This window comes from Astatotilapia calliptera, chromosome 18, assembly GCF_964374335.1.
Source record: "Astatotilapia calliptera chromosome 18, fAstCal68.1, whole genome shotgun sequence".
Classification (NCBI taxonomy): Eukaryota; Metazoa; Chordata; class Actinopteri; order Cichliformes; family Cichlidae; genus Astatotilapia; species Astatotilapia calliptera.
In genome coordinates, this window is record NC_137439.1 from 25,188,664 (window position 1) to 25,206,111 (window position 17,448).

Sequence of the window (17,448 nt, forward strand, 5' to 3'; positions counted from 1 at the left end):
ACAGATGGCGCCGGTGGATGAGGAGCTGCTGGGGCTCACTTTTTTCGCGTGTAGGAGAAGAAGTGTGCCAGTCGGTCCGTAGACCTCTCACAGCAAGGTGTCTCTCAGACCACAGTTACCGCCGTAGTACGCGGCAAGTTTGTCCTGAAGACACCCGTCCTGCCCCGCGTCCCTTGACCAAACTCCCCCCATCCCTAGGTAAAACAAGCCGTTTTAGTTTTTCGGTCATGGCGACGAGTGCGAAGCGTAAGCAGGAGGAGACTCATCTGAAGATGCTCCGGGAAATGACTAGCCTGCCCGCGAATAGGAAATGCTTCGACTGCGACCAACGCGGCCCGACCTATGTCAACATGACAGTGGGCTCCTTCGTCTGTACCACCTGCTCCGGGATCTTGTGAGTGTCCTTTTGGGCCAAAGTGTTGTATTTATTCTTTAGTGTCCCACGGTTGGACGGCGGTGGGGACACCGGCGCTGACTTGGCGGTACCGTTAGCTAGTTAGCTAGTGTTAAAGTGAGGACAGGTAACGCAGACGTTACCTTCGGTTCAGCCCGGAGCTGTCGGGCTGGGATGGGCGGTGTTAGCAGATTAGATTGTTTACATCGCTGCTTTAGTGTGATAACATGTGCTATTACAAAACACACAGGGTGAGTGAGGGGGCTGTGTCAGTGGCTTGATTGTGTGTGTGTGTGTGTGTCTAGGGTAGCACGCCTAACGCTGGGTTCGTAACTTTGGCTGACAGTCAAATATTTGACCACCGGGTTCAAAAACGGCACGTCATGGGGGGGAAACCTCCTCTAGTTGAACTTTAGCTGGACCTCTGAGAAGGCTTGTCGCAAGAACACACACACATCCAGATAAGCAGAAGCAGGGTGAGTCTCTGAAGTTGGAAAGTAACTGAAGAGCAGCTGGGCCAGTGGGTCGCCTGCAACTGCGACTGAACCACATCTTCCTCATAATGTCAAATCATTGTGAAATCGCAATTCAGGCAATAAACCGGATCAGCGCAATATGCTGTCCCCCCACACCCATTAAGTTGCTGATACTGAGGAAACATTTCTGCGTATCCTGCTATCAGTATACAGCATGGTAATTACTTAAGACAAGGTGTTGCCAGCCACTGCTTACCCTTTAAATTGGACATGATAGTTTTTAGCCCTGTATTCAATTATTAAATTCTATTAGAGTAGCTCTGCATGATTGACAGTTCAGCATAAAGCTTGTCTGTCTTATGCCAGGCTTCAGTTTATAACAAGTCTGTCTAAAACAAGTTTAAAGCTAATTTTCTTTTAATTGGCAGCTCCTCACAAACAGAAGGTTTGGACAGCAGGTGGGTGGGGCTTCTATACTCACACATTGTCCTGACCATATTACCGTATATCTGGTTTCTCTGACATCATATGCATCCCAAAATGGAAAAAACAAGCAAACAAACAAACAAAATGCGAATGGGATTTTAAATATGTTAAAGTATTAGCACACCAACTAAAAAGTGATATCAAAAGACTGGGGACTTGTATAGGGTGTACTCCCACCTTTTGCCATATGGTAGTTGTGTTAGGGTTCGGGTTAAGCAGCTACAGGAAATGTTCGTTGGAAGTTGTTGCTGCTCGTTATAGAGTTTGTCATGTAATTTTTTTGTACAGTCTGCACTTCAAGTGATGAATCATTGTGTTGAGTAAATATGTGTTCGTGAGTTAATAGTTTAGTCAGATTGTGAGTGTAGATGATTGTGACTCAGAAGAACACAATTTATGAGGAGTCGCTGTAAGAAATCTTGGTATTCACATTTTTTTTTCTGGCAACTGGAAATAATTAGATGAATAATCAGTTTCTCAAAATGAGCTTTGTTCTATGTGGACAGGTCTATACAATGATTTGGTATGTGCAGACCAAATACTAACTACTGTACTTTTCCCCATGTTTAGACAAAGTGTTGAAGGTCTGTCAAGTTGCAGTTTACATCAATTTTTACATCAATCCTGGTTTCCAATGACAGTGTCTCTTTGTTGACGTGAATTCAGTTTGTTTTAAATGAATTTTGTTTTTCTTCAGCAATAGTTTGGGTTTGAGGACGTTCTACTTGAGGCAGATTTGGATGTATTTTTTTTAATGTAGCCTTGTTTTACTCCTTTTATGTTGATATTGTGTGTGTGTGTGTGTGCATATATTCTCTCTTAGCATTTAAATGTGTGATCTTTGTCCTACACAATCAATCAATAAATCACAACATTTTTTTGGTCATGTTTACTCTTTATGCTAAAGTTCACAAACCAGTTTGTACAAACTTACATTTGGATTTATGTGTCGCAATCCCTGAATACTCACTAGTGTTACTACACAGTTATTTTGCACTGATTTTTGCACTTGATTCAGATCAGCTGATCGAGATTTGTTTGAACTTTTTTTTTTCCATGTGTCCATGGTAAATATGGACAGGGACTTTCTTGTTTCAAAACATTAAACCAAAAGTAAGTTTGGGTTTACAGATTATCCATCCATCAGTTAATTTTTCATCCATCCATCCATATTCTTTCCTTTATACAAATCAGGCTGGCAGGGTGGGCTGGAGCCAGTTCCAGCTGTCATGGGGCGAAAGGTGTGGTGCAACCTAGACAAGTCACCAGTCTGCAACAGAGCTAATACAGAGAGAGAAGCAACCATTCACACTCACATTCACACCTATGGACGGTTTAACATTGCTGATTAACAAACTCCTGCATCACTTCTGACTGTGGGGGGGAAGCTGGAGTGATTTCAGAGAGTGAGAACGTGCCGACTACACACAGATTATTTGTTGATAGGTTGATATTATTGCGTCTGCTAGAAATCCCTAATAAATATATGTCACGTGTAATTAAACTATGTCAGTAATGTTTAGGATATCAGCGAATTTACAATTACAATCCTAATATTTGAACCTAAAACTATACTAAGTGCAAACATACTTTTTTTGTTGTTGTTCTGTATTTTAGAAACGTCTGTCTGATGTGCTTGGCAGGTTAAAAGGCCTTTAATGTCTGGCTCCACGGGACGTGTGTTCTGCATCTATTAATGATATGAAAAGCTCAGGGCTGCTGTTGTGCATGTGTGAAAATGGCTATAAAGTACTCAAGGGTGCGTTCACTCTGACAAGAAGATGTAATGAGGCATCTGTGGTTTGTGTTTCTGTTTGCTTTTTCTTTGTAAACGAACAGCACTGGTTGGCATCCTGCTTCTTTTGTTCTTTAGCTAACAACATATACCTCCTCCACCCACAGGCGAGGACTGAATCCCCCACACAGAGTGAAGTCCATCTCTATGACCACATTCACACAGCAGGAAATCGAGTTCCTACAGAAACACAGCAACGAGGTATCGCGCACACTTTACAGCAAAGCGCTCAGCACTGTCATTTACACTGTCGAGCATTATTTTGATAATCATGTCCTAATTTAGCAGTAGCCTTCTTTATTCAAGTTATTGGCATTCCTTTCTCTTTTTTATATACTCACATTTCTCTCCACCCCTTCCCCCCTTTTCCCTTTACTCTCCCTCACCTCGTTCATGGCTGTGCCACCACCCCCACCACTATCCTCTCCTTGCCTCCCACTCCCTTCATTCCTGTGCCCCCCTGTAGGTCTGTAAACACATCTGGTTGGGCCTCTATGACGACAGAACATCAGTCGTTCCAGATTTCAGAGAACCGCAGAAAGTAAAAGAGTTCCTCCAGGAAAAATATGAAAAGAAGAGATGGTAACATAACCTTTTATTTGTTTTATCAGGTTTGAGCAGTGATATTTGCATACTTTATTTCACTTTTATATATATCTTTTTTTTAACTGTGTGCAAACATTGGGTAGTAAATACTTTAGAGTGCTAAGAATTCACAAAGTTCTTGTTCAGTCCTTGCTTGTTACTGTCAGCAAAGAAAATGATTGCTGAGCTTTACCTTTGCCAAAAACCATTTTGTTGCTGTGGACTTGGTTAACCATATGTTTGAGTTTGGCAGCACATTCTTCATTGTCTAAGGCTTTCTTTTTCTGTATCATTTTGCTGCTTCTTCTGCAGAATTTTTGGATTTCAAGCACAACTCTCAAATACTCATGTACAAAGCGCGGGGTCAATTTTATCTTCTTTTGAAATACTGTCCTTCTGCCTTTGTCTCAAACACTTATCCAACTTAGTGTCACAAGGGTCATCAACCCTACCATTTATCCAGCACGATAACTAAGTAAATTAAGGTAACAGAAACCATATATGTGAAAATCATCAGACCATATGCTTCGTTTGAGACCTAAAATGATATGTTCCAATAGCTCTTCAGTATGACCATCATGTTATCAAAGCTGTGTGTGCTGGGACTAAACATGGCTTTTGTTTCGTGCTGGTGCTCTTCCCTGGATTTTTAGGTATGTTCCTCCTGACCAGGCAAGGGTAGTAGCAAATGTTCAGGCTTCTGTGTCCGGCTCCTCAGCAAGCAGCACTGGCAGCACACCAGAAGTCCAACCCCTCAAAACCCTGCAGCTCAATAAGACCCCTCTGCGCCAGGTGAGACGAATGCACACAGAGCTTCTTTCAACCCATCGGCCACTCTTTTCCTTTCTCATTCAATTTTCAGCTGAAGAAAAGTCTTGTTTTTTTTGTGTGTGTGATTTTTTTTTTTTTTTAATTTTTTTTTTTACAATTTTTTCCTGACTGCACCACCCAGTCTCCGGGGCTAGCTCGTTCCCAAGCTCAGAGCGCTGCTCAGGAGAAGAAATTTGACTTGCTCTCAGACCTGGGTGACATTTTTGCTGCTCCACCCACTCAAACTGCCACCCCTACCAACTTTGCCAACTTTGCACATTTTCCAAACCAGTCAGGTAAGATGTCTTTCATGATTCTCATAACATGTACTGTTATTGTCGTTGTTGTTGTTTTTTTAAATTGACATCCAACTAGTATATACAGATATGCGAACACTGCGTTTTGTCATTGTCCCTTACATTTTTCTCCTGCCATTGTTTTTATTCCCACATTCATTGTCTGTTGTTAATTTTCCCTTGTGTATGGCAGCAGCACCTCAGGGTAATTCAAATACCAACTTTGCCAACTTTGACGCATTTGGAAACACTGCAATTCCATCCCATCAGAGCACATCACCTCCCTCAAAGTCCTTTTCATCAGGTACCACCCTCCCTGCCATTTTCCCCTCCATCTTATCCACATGTATGCACCCTTACTACAGTTTTTCTTTATTCATCTCTCACCTGCTGTGTCCTCTGGGCCAGCCTGCTGTATGCAGGAATGCACTCTGGATGCTCGAGGTTTTTGTTGGTCTTTGTTACTGTTGCTATGGTTATCTCGGATGAGCAGTTGTATTTATTGTACTGCTTTCTGGTCTGCTTGGAGGCCATTTAGAGGATGCGTGCACAGGCAGTGCCCTATAGTGTAACGGTCAGCCTAAACTGGAGGGTACATGACATCTGCACAGAGCTTGCATCCATCCTTTGCTGACAATAGTGCACAACGTGTGGACGCTAGCAGACCATTGCCAGTGTGTAAAGTATAACGCTGGGCTCAGACTGCACAATATTTTTCTCTCCTACCATGGCCATCGTTTCAGCTTAGGGAGTTACAAACTCATAAAATCCTACCTTTCCTTAACCCTTTCTCGTGTCGTGCTTGCTGGACACACTTCACCAAGTGTGTGATATCATCGGGAACCAGGCTGCAGGCTGGCAGGATTCAGAGAATGTAAACAGACGGGCGGGTATGTAAAATACCGTCTGTCTGCTCCATGTGAGCGTTCCAGCCAGAAAAACTGGCAACATCACAGCTGAGGGGCAGAAAAAACTAAACAGTTTGTGGAGAGCTTGTGTTGTTTAACCTCACAGAAGAGACAGAACTGTTGTTGACGAGCTTCTAACATCTTAGTGTTCAGGTTGGTATAATGCGAGGTGTCCCAGAAACAACCTCAGTTTTTATTCAAGATGACATGTTATTAGACAAGAATATAGCCCGTTTTCCCCCCAGACTTAAAACGATGTCCCTTATTGTCCACTAGGACCAAAGTCTCATATCCCAATATGAGACATTTCTCATCCCGATAATGATATATATCACAAAATAGTGCTTTTTCTGTAAATTCTCTGAATCTCGGGCAACTTGACTTGTGTGAAGTGTTTTCAGCTGAGCGTGGCGTACCTGGAGTCGAGTGTTTTGACTGATGCATGAAACTATATATTTTTAGATTTAAGTTGTAACGGACGCACATTTACCGATGAGAAGCAAAAAAGAGCCGTCAGGTGCTAAAAAATAAACCTTAGACTCAAACGTTAGAACAGGCTTTAACCTGCAGCACGCCGCAAAGAAAACGGCGGCCGTTACAACCTATGTCTGAAAATGTGTAGTTTCATGCATCGGTAAAACACTCGACTCCAGATACACGACGCCCAGCTAGAAAGACTTCAGCTACCCGAGATTCACAGAATTTACAGAAAATGTTAAATTTTAGTGATTTATATCGTTATCGGACATAGATGTTTTATATCGGGATATGAGATTTTGGTCATATCGCACAGTGTGCTGTGGGGAAAAGGCTGTTCTAACGTTTGAATCTAAGGTTTATTTTGAGCACATGACAGCTCTTTTTTTGCTTCTCATCCGTAAACTCTGTCCATACTCTTTCATGTGATTCTTGCATAGGTGGTAGTAGGACTGGGCGATATATCGAGTTTTTAAAAAATATCGATATATTTTCATACGAGATATAAGATGTGACAATATCGTTTATATCGATATAGTATATATATGTTACGTTATAATTATACTTGTGGAGCCGCAAGTTTGCCTCGCTTTCGTCCACTTTTGTCTCTATGCAACGTTATTGGGCCTCGCCTCTCCTTCACTGAACACAACTCCCCCTCCCCCATCGCTTCACCTGCAGGCAACGACAAGATGGACACGGCAAATCTCTGTTAACGAGTTACCGCGGATCGCCCCGTGCGTGGGGCTGGACGGCGTCAATGTGTTAACGTGTTAACGAGCTAACCGTGCTAACGACATGACGGCCTAAAATCCTTTCATTTTCTCAAAAATCAACAGTGCGCCTTATGTATGAATTCTGGTTGTGCGTACTGACCGCGAACCGATTTTATGTTGAACACGGCGCTCAGCAATCTGTCAAAAATGTTTTAGTTTGACTTTGGTAAGCTACGGAACTGCACCGCTTGATGGATTGTCGGAGCATTACGGCTACCGTAGTCCGGAGCCTCGCGGAGTGATACGTACTGTGCTTCAACGTAATATTACCATATTGTGTGTGTAAGGACCATAAATGGCACCTGTTAAGAGACACGGTTACGAAGTGGATTTCAAACTCCAGGCTGTCAGTCACAGCTTTGACTAAGAACTCTCTTTCTGTTCTTACCTTATGGCTTAAAAAAATATATCGAGATATATATCGTATATCGCCATCCAGCTAAAAAATATTGAGATATGAATTTTGGGTCATATCGGCCATCCCTAGGTGGTAGAAGACATTTGTCGTGTTTGAGTCTGTGGTGGGGACCAGTTTGCGGCATAATTTGCATAGTACGGTTTTCTGGTCAGTGTCAGACTTTTCATAACCAAACCAAGGTAGCCCCTCGTTTAGGAATAAGATCCTCGATTTTTTTTGACTGGTCCTTCTGTTTGGAGCTACCTGGTTCTACCTCATCTTCACAAATATTGCTCTAAACCGTGTATTTTGCAACACCACGAAACAAACGATAGTGTCGTTTCGTCATCCGATATATTTCGTCATATCGCACAGCCCTATTGTCCACGTAAGGCCATTTGACAAGTGTTGTGAATACGCATGCACGTCTTTTTAATTTGTGCTCATTTGAAAAAGACATCCCTTAAGGACAGCGAAGGGAGGTTCCTAGCGAGAGAATTGCTCTTGATCCTTTTAATTATTTGGGTGTGTGTGTTTATGCATGTGGCACTTGATGTTTGATTAGTTCTTTTATTGATGTTAATATTTGTTGAAAGGGGGAGGAGTGCCAATTCCGTCAGTGTCTAGTGCTGCCACTGCCCAGTGTCAGACAGGGAGCCAAAGAGAGGACCGCTATGCTGCTCTGGCTGAGTTAGACAACGAGCTCAGCTTCTCTGCCTCCACAAGCAGCAATGTGCAAGGGTGAGAAAGTGACACACACACACACACACACACACACACACACACACACACACACACACAGTGAGATTTACCAGGAACAGTGAATTTGTTCATGTGGCCTCTCTGCTAAGCTGAAAACACTCTGAAAAGTATTAGAAGAGTATACATTAATTTGATAAGTGTATTTATCAGTGTGATGAACACTTGATGCGGATGCACAAGTGTATGTTAAAAAGGCTGGTAATGCCTTTCGTATCCTTTATTAAACATTCAGTGGCATCATGTTTTTTACAGGAACATATTTGGACCAGCACTGGGTTCATCGCCAGCTCAAAACCCGCCTGTGTTACCCAGTATGCAACCTGGCTTTGGAGGTGCTCATGGTGCTCACTACTACAATGATGCATACAGAAATAAAAAACATTTACCTCTTGTTCATTTAGCTTAAACACTCATTTTATGGCTGTTTTCCATCTAGCCGTCCCATCCACAAATCCTTTCGTTGCTGGAGCCATTCCTCCAGAAATGGCCACCAACCCTTTCCAGACCAATGGCAGAGCTCCAGCTGCAGGTGTGTACGCACTTAGAGTTTAACGTACTTCACTATAAATGTTTCTGTTTTACTTAGACATTTGTGTTACTTTGATGTAACTCAGTTACATTGCCTATTAGCTTTGTGATTTGCCAAAGTATCTAGAATTTACTCCTTGTGTGTGTGTGTTGTGGGTATGCGTGTACACTGACCGTGCACACATGCTGTGTGTGTCTCGTAGCCTCGTTTGGTACTGGCTCTATGAGCATGCCTGCAGGCTTTGGGAATGCGTCTTCCTACTGCCTCCCCACCAGTTTCAGCGGAAACTTCCAGCAGCAATTCCCTGGTCAGGCCCCCATCCCTTACTCTCAGCCAGGGGCCTATCACCCTCAGTCTAATGGTTAGTGGTCTTCCACATCCCTCCGTCCTCTTACCCTAAGCGTCTGTGCAGTGGCGGCCATTAATTTAAAGGGGTTTTTTTTGCATGCTTTTCTTTTTTTGTTCTTATTTACATAACAGCTCTCTGCATTAAGAATTAAGTTGAAGCCTTGCTGCCTCAAATTAAAATGCAGCCTAGCAGTGGCAGCTACTGCACAGTGATAAAAGATTGCATTTAGTGTACAAAGCTTTAAGGTCTGCTGTAGTCCAGAATGATGACAATAAATAAAAGTCATAAGGCTCTGTTTACACCTGAATGCAATTCAGCATGCCAGGCCGCGGCTTTCTTTGCAATTAAATTTTTTTAGACTCCCGTAGAATTTTTAAAGGTTTGACTCTTGTCATTAAGTCATTGTAAAGTGGTTGTCTTTTTGTCTTTATGTTCTTATCTTTATGGCATGATGATATAACTGTTGTAATAAAATAAAAGGAAAATACTGGCTCTGCAGAGTGCTGGACAGAGCAGTCCCAAACACATTTAAACCCCTTTACCTTTTGTATTCCCCCAGGCCCTGGATACCCAGTCTACGGTCAGAACAAGCCCTCGATCACACCATTTGGGCAGCCCATAGCTGTCCCTGGCATGTCCAATAACCCATTTGTGGTGAGCATGTATTGCGTTCTCAAAAAGCTGTCACACTAATTAAAAATGGCCTGATTGGTTTTTCTGAAAGACTCAATTTTCTCAAATCAGCAATGTTTTTGGACTCTCTCATATTTCAGGCAGGAGCACCAGCCGGGCCATTCCCTTCAGGGGGTTCATCCACCAACCCTTTCCTGTAGCACAGCTCCTGGTCCTCTCCACCAGAGGGCAGCATGCAGCACATATTCAAGGCACCCGTTCAGTCACAAGTGGCAGTACATTTCTAAAAAAGACTTACATTTTTTTTTCTTTATAAAAAAAGTTTACAACACTATGAAGGACTGCAAAGGACTTTATTGAAGACTAAGGGACTGTTATGAGGGCAAATGTACTGTTTGATTATATACATTATATGATTTTATTTTTTTGTTTATAACTGTACGCTCTGTGCATATCACCATTTGTAATCACAATTAAGTACATGTATATGTATAACAAGGACTGAATTAACAAAGGTGAGTATACAGACACCTTGTGGAAAAAAACAAAAAAAAACCCCACTACACACTATCTATGTAGGGTAAGGTAAGGGTATACATTTTAAGACTATTAACAGGGTTCCATTTAAGTCCATGATCTGTACTTGATGCAGGTGCTTCTTTTTCAAAAGGGATATCTCTTTATTCTAGCTTACTGCTACTATACTGGCACTAAGGTGTTTCCTTTTAACATGCAGATCCAGAGTGCAGTCCGTAAGAAACAAATGTTGCCTGTATACCCAGAGCAGCAGCGTCTTTTTAATTTAAAGTAACATCTCACACAGGTTAATGGGGCACAGCAGTGATCCTACACTATTAGTCAAAAGTATGGCCTAAATTTTAGTTTGAAACTAAGTGCAAGTCTTTAGTTAATTGGGCCGGCAGACAACTCAAGATGTTTACAGCTGAAAGGATAAAAAGACAGGCATGTCTGCTAGAGCACAAAAGGCCTTTAATTAAGTACTTCTTGTTTCTGTTACTTTACCTAATTGATAAAATATTTAGTATACTCTCGCAACCTCACTACCGCAGGTGGAATATGTCAGAGGAGATGCTTCAGATATTATATCTTAGGAATATTGTAAAGAGAAAAAGAAAGACTGTTAATGAAAGCTTTGGCGTGTGGGTGTGATCCAGAATGGTTACCTCAAAAAACAAAACAGAGTTGTTCACATGAACATAGATGACTTGTCCTATTGACAGGTTTACCAGAGCCTGCCTAGGCAAACATATACAATATATAAAGTAAAAAAAAACAACCCTGTAAGCTATTCAGCGCACTCCCTCAGTATCTGTCCTCTTCTTTGCCTTGTTTTTTGAAAAGCTTTTGGAGAGAAGGACAGAATAAGGAGATTAATAAGGATATAAGTGACCAAGTTTGCTTTGGAATGAGGCAAAAGAAAAGAACATTAAATCAGGGACTACTACATTACTGGATCATTACTGCGACTCTGGAGGGTCTCAGTTGTACTGCTTATGACTAACAATGAATTTGACAATGTGTTTCTTGTTTTTACAAGACTAGGTAAGTATATGTGTACATATATAAATATATGTATAAATAAATTAAAAAGATTTTTAACTAGAAATTGTGTCTTATTTATTTGATACTAAAACATGTAGGACTGTTTTAATAAGTCTCTGAAACCTTTGATGATTTACTAATTTCTTGTTTGTAGAGTGTAATAAAGTCCAGTTTTTAGTTTTAGTTTTAGTTTTTTTGAGCAAAAATGTTTAAGCAGCTAAGTTTATACTAAGGTTTCTTTAAGTCATTTAAATTTTGTTTAACATGAAGCGAAACGCTTTTTTGCTCTCGGTTGCTTAGACCGTTTGGCAAAGTTCCGTTGCCATGCCAACATATAAACTGACATGGCGTCCCTTCTAACAGACCCCTTGTTTGAAGTCTCTGGACGGGGACCTGCACCCATTCAGAGCTTTTATCATTTTTCTGTCACTAAGTCAGATGTAAGTAATGTCAGCTTTGATAAGGGCTAATGCTCATTAAAATTTTGCTTAATTTTCTATTTTCTAAGAAGCCGTTTGCGCCCATGTAGCGACTTCGTGGCAAGAATAAACGTTCAGTTAAGGTTATAACGACGGTTAGCTAACTTAGCTGTAGCCAATAAACTTAAATTAACATTAGCAACTCTATCGGTTTAGCATCCTCACCTGTTTGCTACTTATTAACAGCAAGTTACAACCTACAAGGTAAAACAGGGATGTCAAACATAAGGACCGGAGACCAGAATCGGCCAAGACGAAAACTCAAATTAGGCCCACTGGACAGCTTTGGAATAAGTGAAGGGACACATACATGTTGGACTTTTAACTTAATTTACATACGTTTACAACTTTTTCTATTTCTCCTGATAAAGCCCTTCTAGTCCAACAGCAATGTTCCCGTTTTTTTGTTTTTTTTTTGTTATTTAATTAATTTCTGAAAAAATCTTGTGTTAACCGAGATGTACTGTTGAAATTGCACGTATTCTTCTTGTATTAACGTATCCCAGGGATTAAATATGAAGTTAAATTTATTTACAATGACTGAAAGGGGAGTTTCACTGGTCCGGCCGATCAAGATCAAAATCAAAGTGCACTGTATGTGGCTCACAATGTAAAACATGACACTCCTGCATTAAAATGTACAGATGTCTGAATAGGTGTTGTTTTTACTGCATTGCTTTGCTTTTCTACTCGGGACATAATAGTATACAGTACAATAGAAAAAGGATTATCCCTCTTTACAGCAGAACTGGCCCATGGGCCCCTCACCTAACTGTTCAGTATGTGTTTCTGAATTGTTTTACTCAAATTGTTTTACTTATTATATGTAAATACCGTAGAGTTGTATGTCTATAAAAATGGAAAAATGGTGGTTGTAAATATCATGATCATAAGTCATACTTTGACCTGCTATTCCCAGGTGATATGGAGATGGTGGAAGATATCTCCAAGAATTGTAGACAGGTACTCCAAGCCAGGGGAGCTGAAGCAATCCCATGAGGACTTCTTGGATGACACTTGGCTGCACAGTAAGGCCTGATCACATAAATCATAAAGTACATCACATAAATATAGCTAACCTATTAGCTTTTTCCTTAAGTAAAGAAAGGTAAACACAATGGAAAATATGCATCTTATGACTGAACTTGGTCATGTTCATTAAAGACTTTTAACAGTGGGGAAAAAAAGACACACACACAGGTGTAAAAAAAGTTGTTGCCATACTGACAGGTTAGAACTTAAACACAACAGATGGTAATGGTGCTTTTCCTACAGGGAGTTTTTGTAGTTAGGGTTACTAGAGATTTTTTGCGTGTTTGAATTATCATTGCAGGAACAGCACAGGCCAAGCAAATTTGTTAACAATGGCTCAGTCAGTCAGCAACACCAGGATGATGGTGTTGTGCCACAAAAGCGATTGTCTGCCAAAAGAAAAAAAAAAGAAAAAAGTCTTGTTTTTTTCAAGAGGGCAGAAGAAATTGCTCATAACAAATAACAGAACAGTTCTAAAAAGATATTTGTGTGAGTGTCCCAAAAGAACTGGATTGATTATAATGTGGAACGCAGAGTAGTTATAAAAACAGGTAATTTCTCTGTTTTATATGTAACCCTTTTGTAAATCCTGTTGTCTATAGCCTGTTTACCAACATAAGCAAATATATATCATACACTGTATTTACTGTATGTGAAAACAACCTTAATGCTTGTATATGGATGACAAATAGAGGCTTCTTTCTAGGTGAGGTCCGCATGGTTTTCGGCCTTCGAATCTTAGAGTACACCACAGCTTTGTGCCGAGGCCATTATGATTATCTGGAGCACTTGTCTGATTCCTTACTTCTGCGGATAATAAATTATCTGGAGCTTGAGGATGTGGGTCAGCTGGGACGAACATCACGCAGGTTCAGAAAGGTGAGTTTAATAAACATGCAAATAAACTTGCTGCCAAAAATAAACTGCATCATTGGATATTAAATGTGACATCTGTTTACCCTTGCACATTTTGTCTTCTGCCGTAATAAATCATCAGGTCTTAAACTGATGTTGCATTTTATTCCTATATTCAGGGGTGCACATAAGTGGTCCGCGGGTGCACATTCGCTGTCAAAATAAAAGACACGCACTAGATAAGAAGTTGCAACGCGCGTTCGTGTACATGTAAAAGGCACTGTTTTTGTCCGCTAGAGTGGGATTTTCACGCCACATTCTGCACCACATCTCTGCGCGTTCATCATTTGTTTGAAGCCAGCTCACCTCCTGCAACCACTTTTCCGAGAATACACGCTTCTTTTCCGGTTCGGACTCCTTCTGACATTTCTTTGGAGGTGGAGGAACACCAAAGTAATTGCTTAAAGGAGTTTGCTTTTTCGACATCTTTAAGAGTACTAAACAAATGTCTGAACATTAAACGCGCGTTGCAACTTCTTATCTGGTGCACGTCTTTTATTTTGACAGGGAATGCGCACCTGCGGACCACTTATGTGCACCCCTGCCTCTATTGTTTTTACTGTCTCTTATGCTCAACACACAACATATTTTGTTATGCCTGGTCTTCAGCTGTGTGGATCAGAGGAGTTTTGGGAACAGGCGGTGCATCGGCATTGCAACACCGTTTCGGCTGAGGTGGCATCTCTGGCAGTAGAAGTGGGGTGGCGTACTATTTTCTTCACCAACAAGTTACAGTTGCAGAAGTTGATCAGCCGCAGGAGGCTCAAGACCAAGGGGCAGACTCCTGACTCAGACACGAAAGAAGAAGAATCTCCTGGCGAAAGCTTGGAGACAAATCAGGCATTCTGTTCTGAGGAGTCTGACCTTGACATCTGCAGTCTTAAACCTGGCACTGGCACTGGCAGTGGCTTGGATTCCAGCTCTCGCTGTGATGTTGACCCTGATCCTGGTTCTGAACCACAGTCTGGCTCTGATTCAAGCAACTCTGTGACTGACCAGTTCTTGGAGGGCACAAGGTATCAGGTTGAAACCCTTACTCAGAGCAGAGTACTGAGCAGTGGAGTAGGAGACTACAGTACAGATCCAGACAAGATACTGAGTTAATCCTTTTATCAGATGTCCCCTAGTCATGTGGTTTAGGTTTACTGTTAAAGTAATATGCTGTCTCTGCATATTCAGCGTCCATAAAATTAGTTGTGTGTAGTTTATCTAAAGATGTTTTCTTTCATTGATAAAATGTAAACTAATTTGTGCTTGTTTTATCATCTGCAGTTTGTTGTTCCATAACTTTTCTCACTTAGCAATTGAGCATAGTCCAAAATTGCTGTAAAATACATTGTGGAAGTGTGTAGCTAATGTAAAACATTGTAGGTTGAAAATAGAAATAAATTTAATCTAAAACATGCAGTTCAATTGTCTGACTGTCATTTAATTTTGAGTCTCAGAATAAACTTGCTGCTTTGTTAGGATAAGGATCAGCTTTGCTCAGAGAGACGTGTTAAATAATGATGAGGTAATTACACAATTATTCATATCTGGTAATAAAGCAATATGAGTTTTAACTTTAACTGGGGTAGATGCTGTCACTGAGAAAAACTAACACCTTATTTTGTACCATTTTGCAGGTGATTCAAACACTTCTTTGACAATGCAGTTAAGTTAGCAATTATCATAGGTTAGCAGTAATCTAGGAAATAAATGAGCCTGATTTTATCAGCTGACATCAACTGGATTCTGTTGTACTTCAGTTTTACTGTGAACATCACATTATATATTAATGTTTACCCTGTCAGTGTTACATTCTTAACAAGGAAGAGTTGCTTCAGCCCCTGTGAGGTCACGTGGTGTTATCCAGCTAGCCAGGAGATGTTTACTTGTTGCTCTCCTATTGGTTGGGGCCTACAACACTGTAAAAGGGAGGAGCTATGAAATCCTTGTCAGGTACTCAAGTATCTGTCCAATCATGCTAGTCCTTTTTTTCTTTCTTTTTTAATTAAAGGGACACAGGCTGCTAAAGCTAATGGTCCATTCTGGGTTCATTTTGGGCATTGTTCTTCTCTACCTTGTCATGTAAGGTTGACTAGATTAGTCACATGACCAAACAGGACTGTTTCTGCAGCTTTTGGGTCAAGTTGCAAATGAACCAAAAGCAAGAGGGCAATAATTTAGCAACTTTCCCAAATACATCTGTGCAGATGGATGCCTGTATTTGTAACTAAAACTTGAATTGTTTTTGGGCAGGAAACTGTGGGCAGGGATTAGCCAGAAGGAAGTATCAACCACCTGTGCTTCTGACCTGCAATGTGTCTTCTTAAAGGGACACTACTGTGTCTGTTCTCTTGTCTCTGCTGGTGATTTTCCAAGTCTCTGAGTCCTTTTGACTCTGACTTACAGCTTCTAGAAGTCACGTTCATCATCTTATGGGGTTTTTCCAAGTGACTCTACTGTCTGATGGATGCGTGATTACAGAAGGGAATCTATAACTCATTTTGCTACAATCAAGGTTTCAGGTCATAAAAGTTAGAACTCTTATTTAGTAATCTTCCCATTGAGTCTTGAGTTCATGATGTCATTCAGACAGTTTTGTTTTAAAATTCCTCGGTTTGCAGATGAGCGCTCCTCTGATTGTTTTGCTTTCTTTAGTCTTCCTGATAAAATCATGATAAACAATCAGAATCACAAAGTCACCCGTGTGAGCTGACGCGCTGCCAGATGGTAATCTGGTGGTGAACTCATTTCCTCTCTTCACCAGCAAATTCAAACCTTTGGTTCACATGAAGTGAGTGTGCCTGAGTAGGCAAAATTCTTTGTTAGCTGGTGACTGCCAGGGTCTTTGCAGATGTTTGCATGGCTGTCTGTTTTTGTGACTGCACAGACTTGTGTCAGAGACACTCCAATTCAATGCACTAAATATGGATGGTGGGCGCAGACGTTTAATAGGAAAGACACCTCCTCTGTGATTTTTGCACCTGTCTATCTGTGTCTTTGTTCACAACTGATGATGCAGTTTATGCTGCATTTTTGATAGGGTAGTTATTTGTTTCAGTCACACACATATATATCTATATATTTTGACTGGATCACAGTTGATGTTTTCAAATTTCTGTGAAATCAAAAGGCTTAAGCAAACTTCACCACCATCATCCAAAGTCCGTTCCCTCTTCTATAAGAAGTGGTCACTCTTTATAGGGGCTTTCATGTGCCATTACCTCTACATCAGGCTGCCTATACAGTCTCCATCTAAAGCATCTACACCTCAGCTTTTGGTTTTTGGTCTTGAAGCTTTCTAAGAAGGAACAGAGAGGACAATAGACCATGAAGTCTTAATATTTTAGGGTTTTCTATATACTTCATGTGTAAGCTGTCCCAGAAAACCACATGTAACCACATAATTTCTTTAGGGATTAATAAAGTATTCTGATTCTGAAAATAAATTCCCTCCCCCTGTATAGCATCTTTGTTTTACGGTATTCCAACCTGCTGTTCTGGGAATATTATCTATCCACTTCCTCTTTTTGTGGAGTGGTTTGAAAAGGCGGTAAGAGGATTGAGTCAGACCACGTAAAAACCACATAATGGACCATGTGGGAGACAGGATGAGAATGCTCTGCCTATCTTAACCTTTACTACCTGAGGCCAGGCTAATCATCCTAAGGTTCAAGGAGCAGGCTGCTCAGAGATTAATTATGTAAACCAGAGAATTTCAAAAGTAGAGTAATGAAAATAGTAAAAATTGTATGTTCAATACAATACAAAACATACAAAATAGAAGAATGTATGTTCTTC

At 40.8% G+C, this 17,448-nt stretch overlaps 2 protein-coding genes across 5 annotated transcripts; both read left to right on the plus strand.

Annotated features, from left to right (window-relative positions):
• Positions 1–2: 2 nt before the first annotated feature.
• On the plus strand, positions 3–11,300 carry agfg1b (ArfGAP with FG repeats 1b). Of its 4 annotated transcripts, none has more exons than XM_026149725.2 (12): positions 3–394; positions 3,259–3,352; positions 3,618–3,733; positions 4,390–4,528; positions 4,689–4,842; positions 5,036–5,146; positions 7,997–8,141; positions 8,415–8,494; positions 8,599–8,691; positions 8,894–9,052; positions 9,600–9,694; positions 9,814–11,300. In XM_026149725.2, exons 1-12 carry the CDS (start codon positions 18–20, stop codon positions 9,871–9,873), a joined length of 1,623 nt encoding a protein of 540 aa, XP_026005510.1. In that variant the 5' UTR covers positions 3–17; the 3' UTR covers positions 9,874–11,300. The 4 variants fall into 4 exon arrangements, with proteins under 4 accessions (XP_026005510.1, XP_026005513.1, XP_026005511.1 ...); XM_026149726.2 differs by having other exon boundaries at positions 10–394; positions 5,039–5,146; XM_026149728.2 differs by lacking the exon at positions 8,894–9,052 and having other exon boundaries at positions 7–394.
• A 192-nt stretch (positions 11,301–11,492) lies between these two features.
• fbxo36b (F-box protein 36b) lies at positions 11,493–15,069 on the plus strand. The gene is given in 5 exon segments (XM_026149809.2): positions 11,493–11,676; positions 12,635–12,743; positions 13,454–13,626; positions 14,272–14,395; positions 14,398–15,069. Coding segments are annotated over 5 exon segments (555 nt in total). The 5' UTR covers positions 11,493–11,580; the 3' UTR covers positions 14,451–15,069.
• The last annotated feature ends 2,379 nt before the right edge of the window (positions 15,070–17,448 follow it).

What these genes read in the sequence shown, in the direction of transcription:
- agfg1b (XM_026149725.2), top strand. Translation starts at nt 18, where the DNA reads ATGAGGAGCTGCTGGGGCTCACTTTTTTCGCGTGTAGGAGAAGAAGTG. An exon ending in AAATATGAAAAGAAGAGATG is followed by an intron (nt 3,734 to 4,389) that starts GTAACATAACCT and finishes CTGGATTTTTAG; the next exon opens with GTATGTTCCTCCTGACCAGG. An exon ending in CTATCACCCTCAGTCTAATG is followed by an intron (nt 9,053 to 9,599) that starts GTTAGTGGTCTT and finishes GTATTCCCCCAG; the next exon opens with GCCCTGGATACCCAGTCTAC.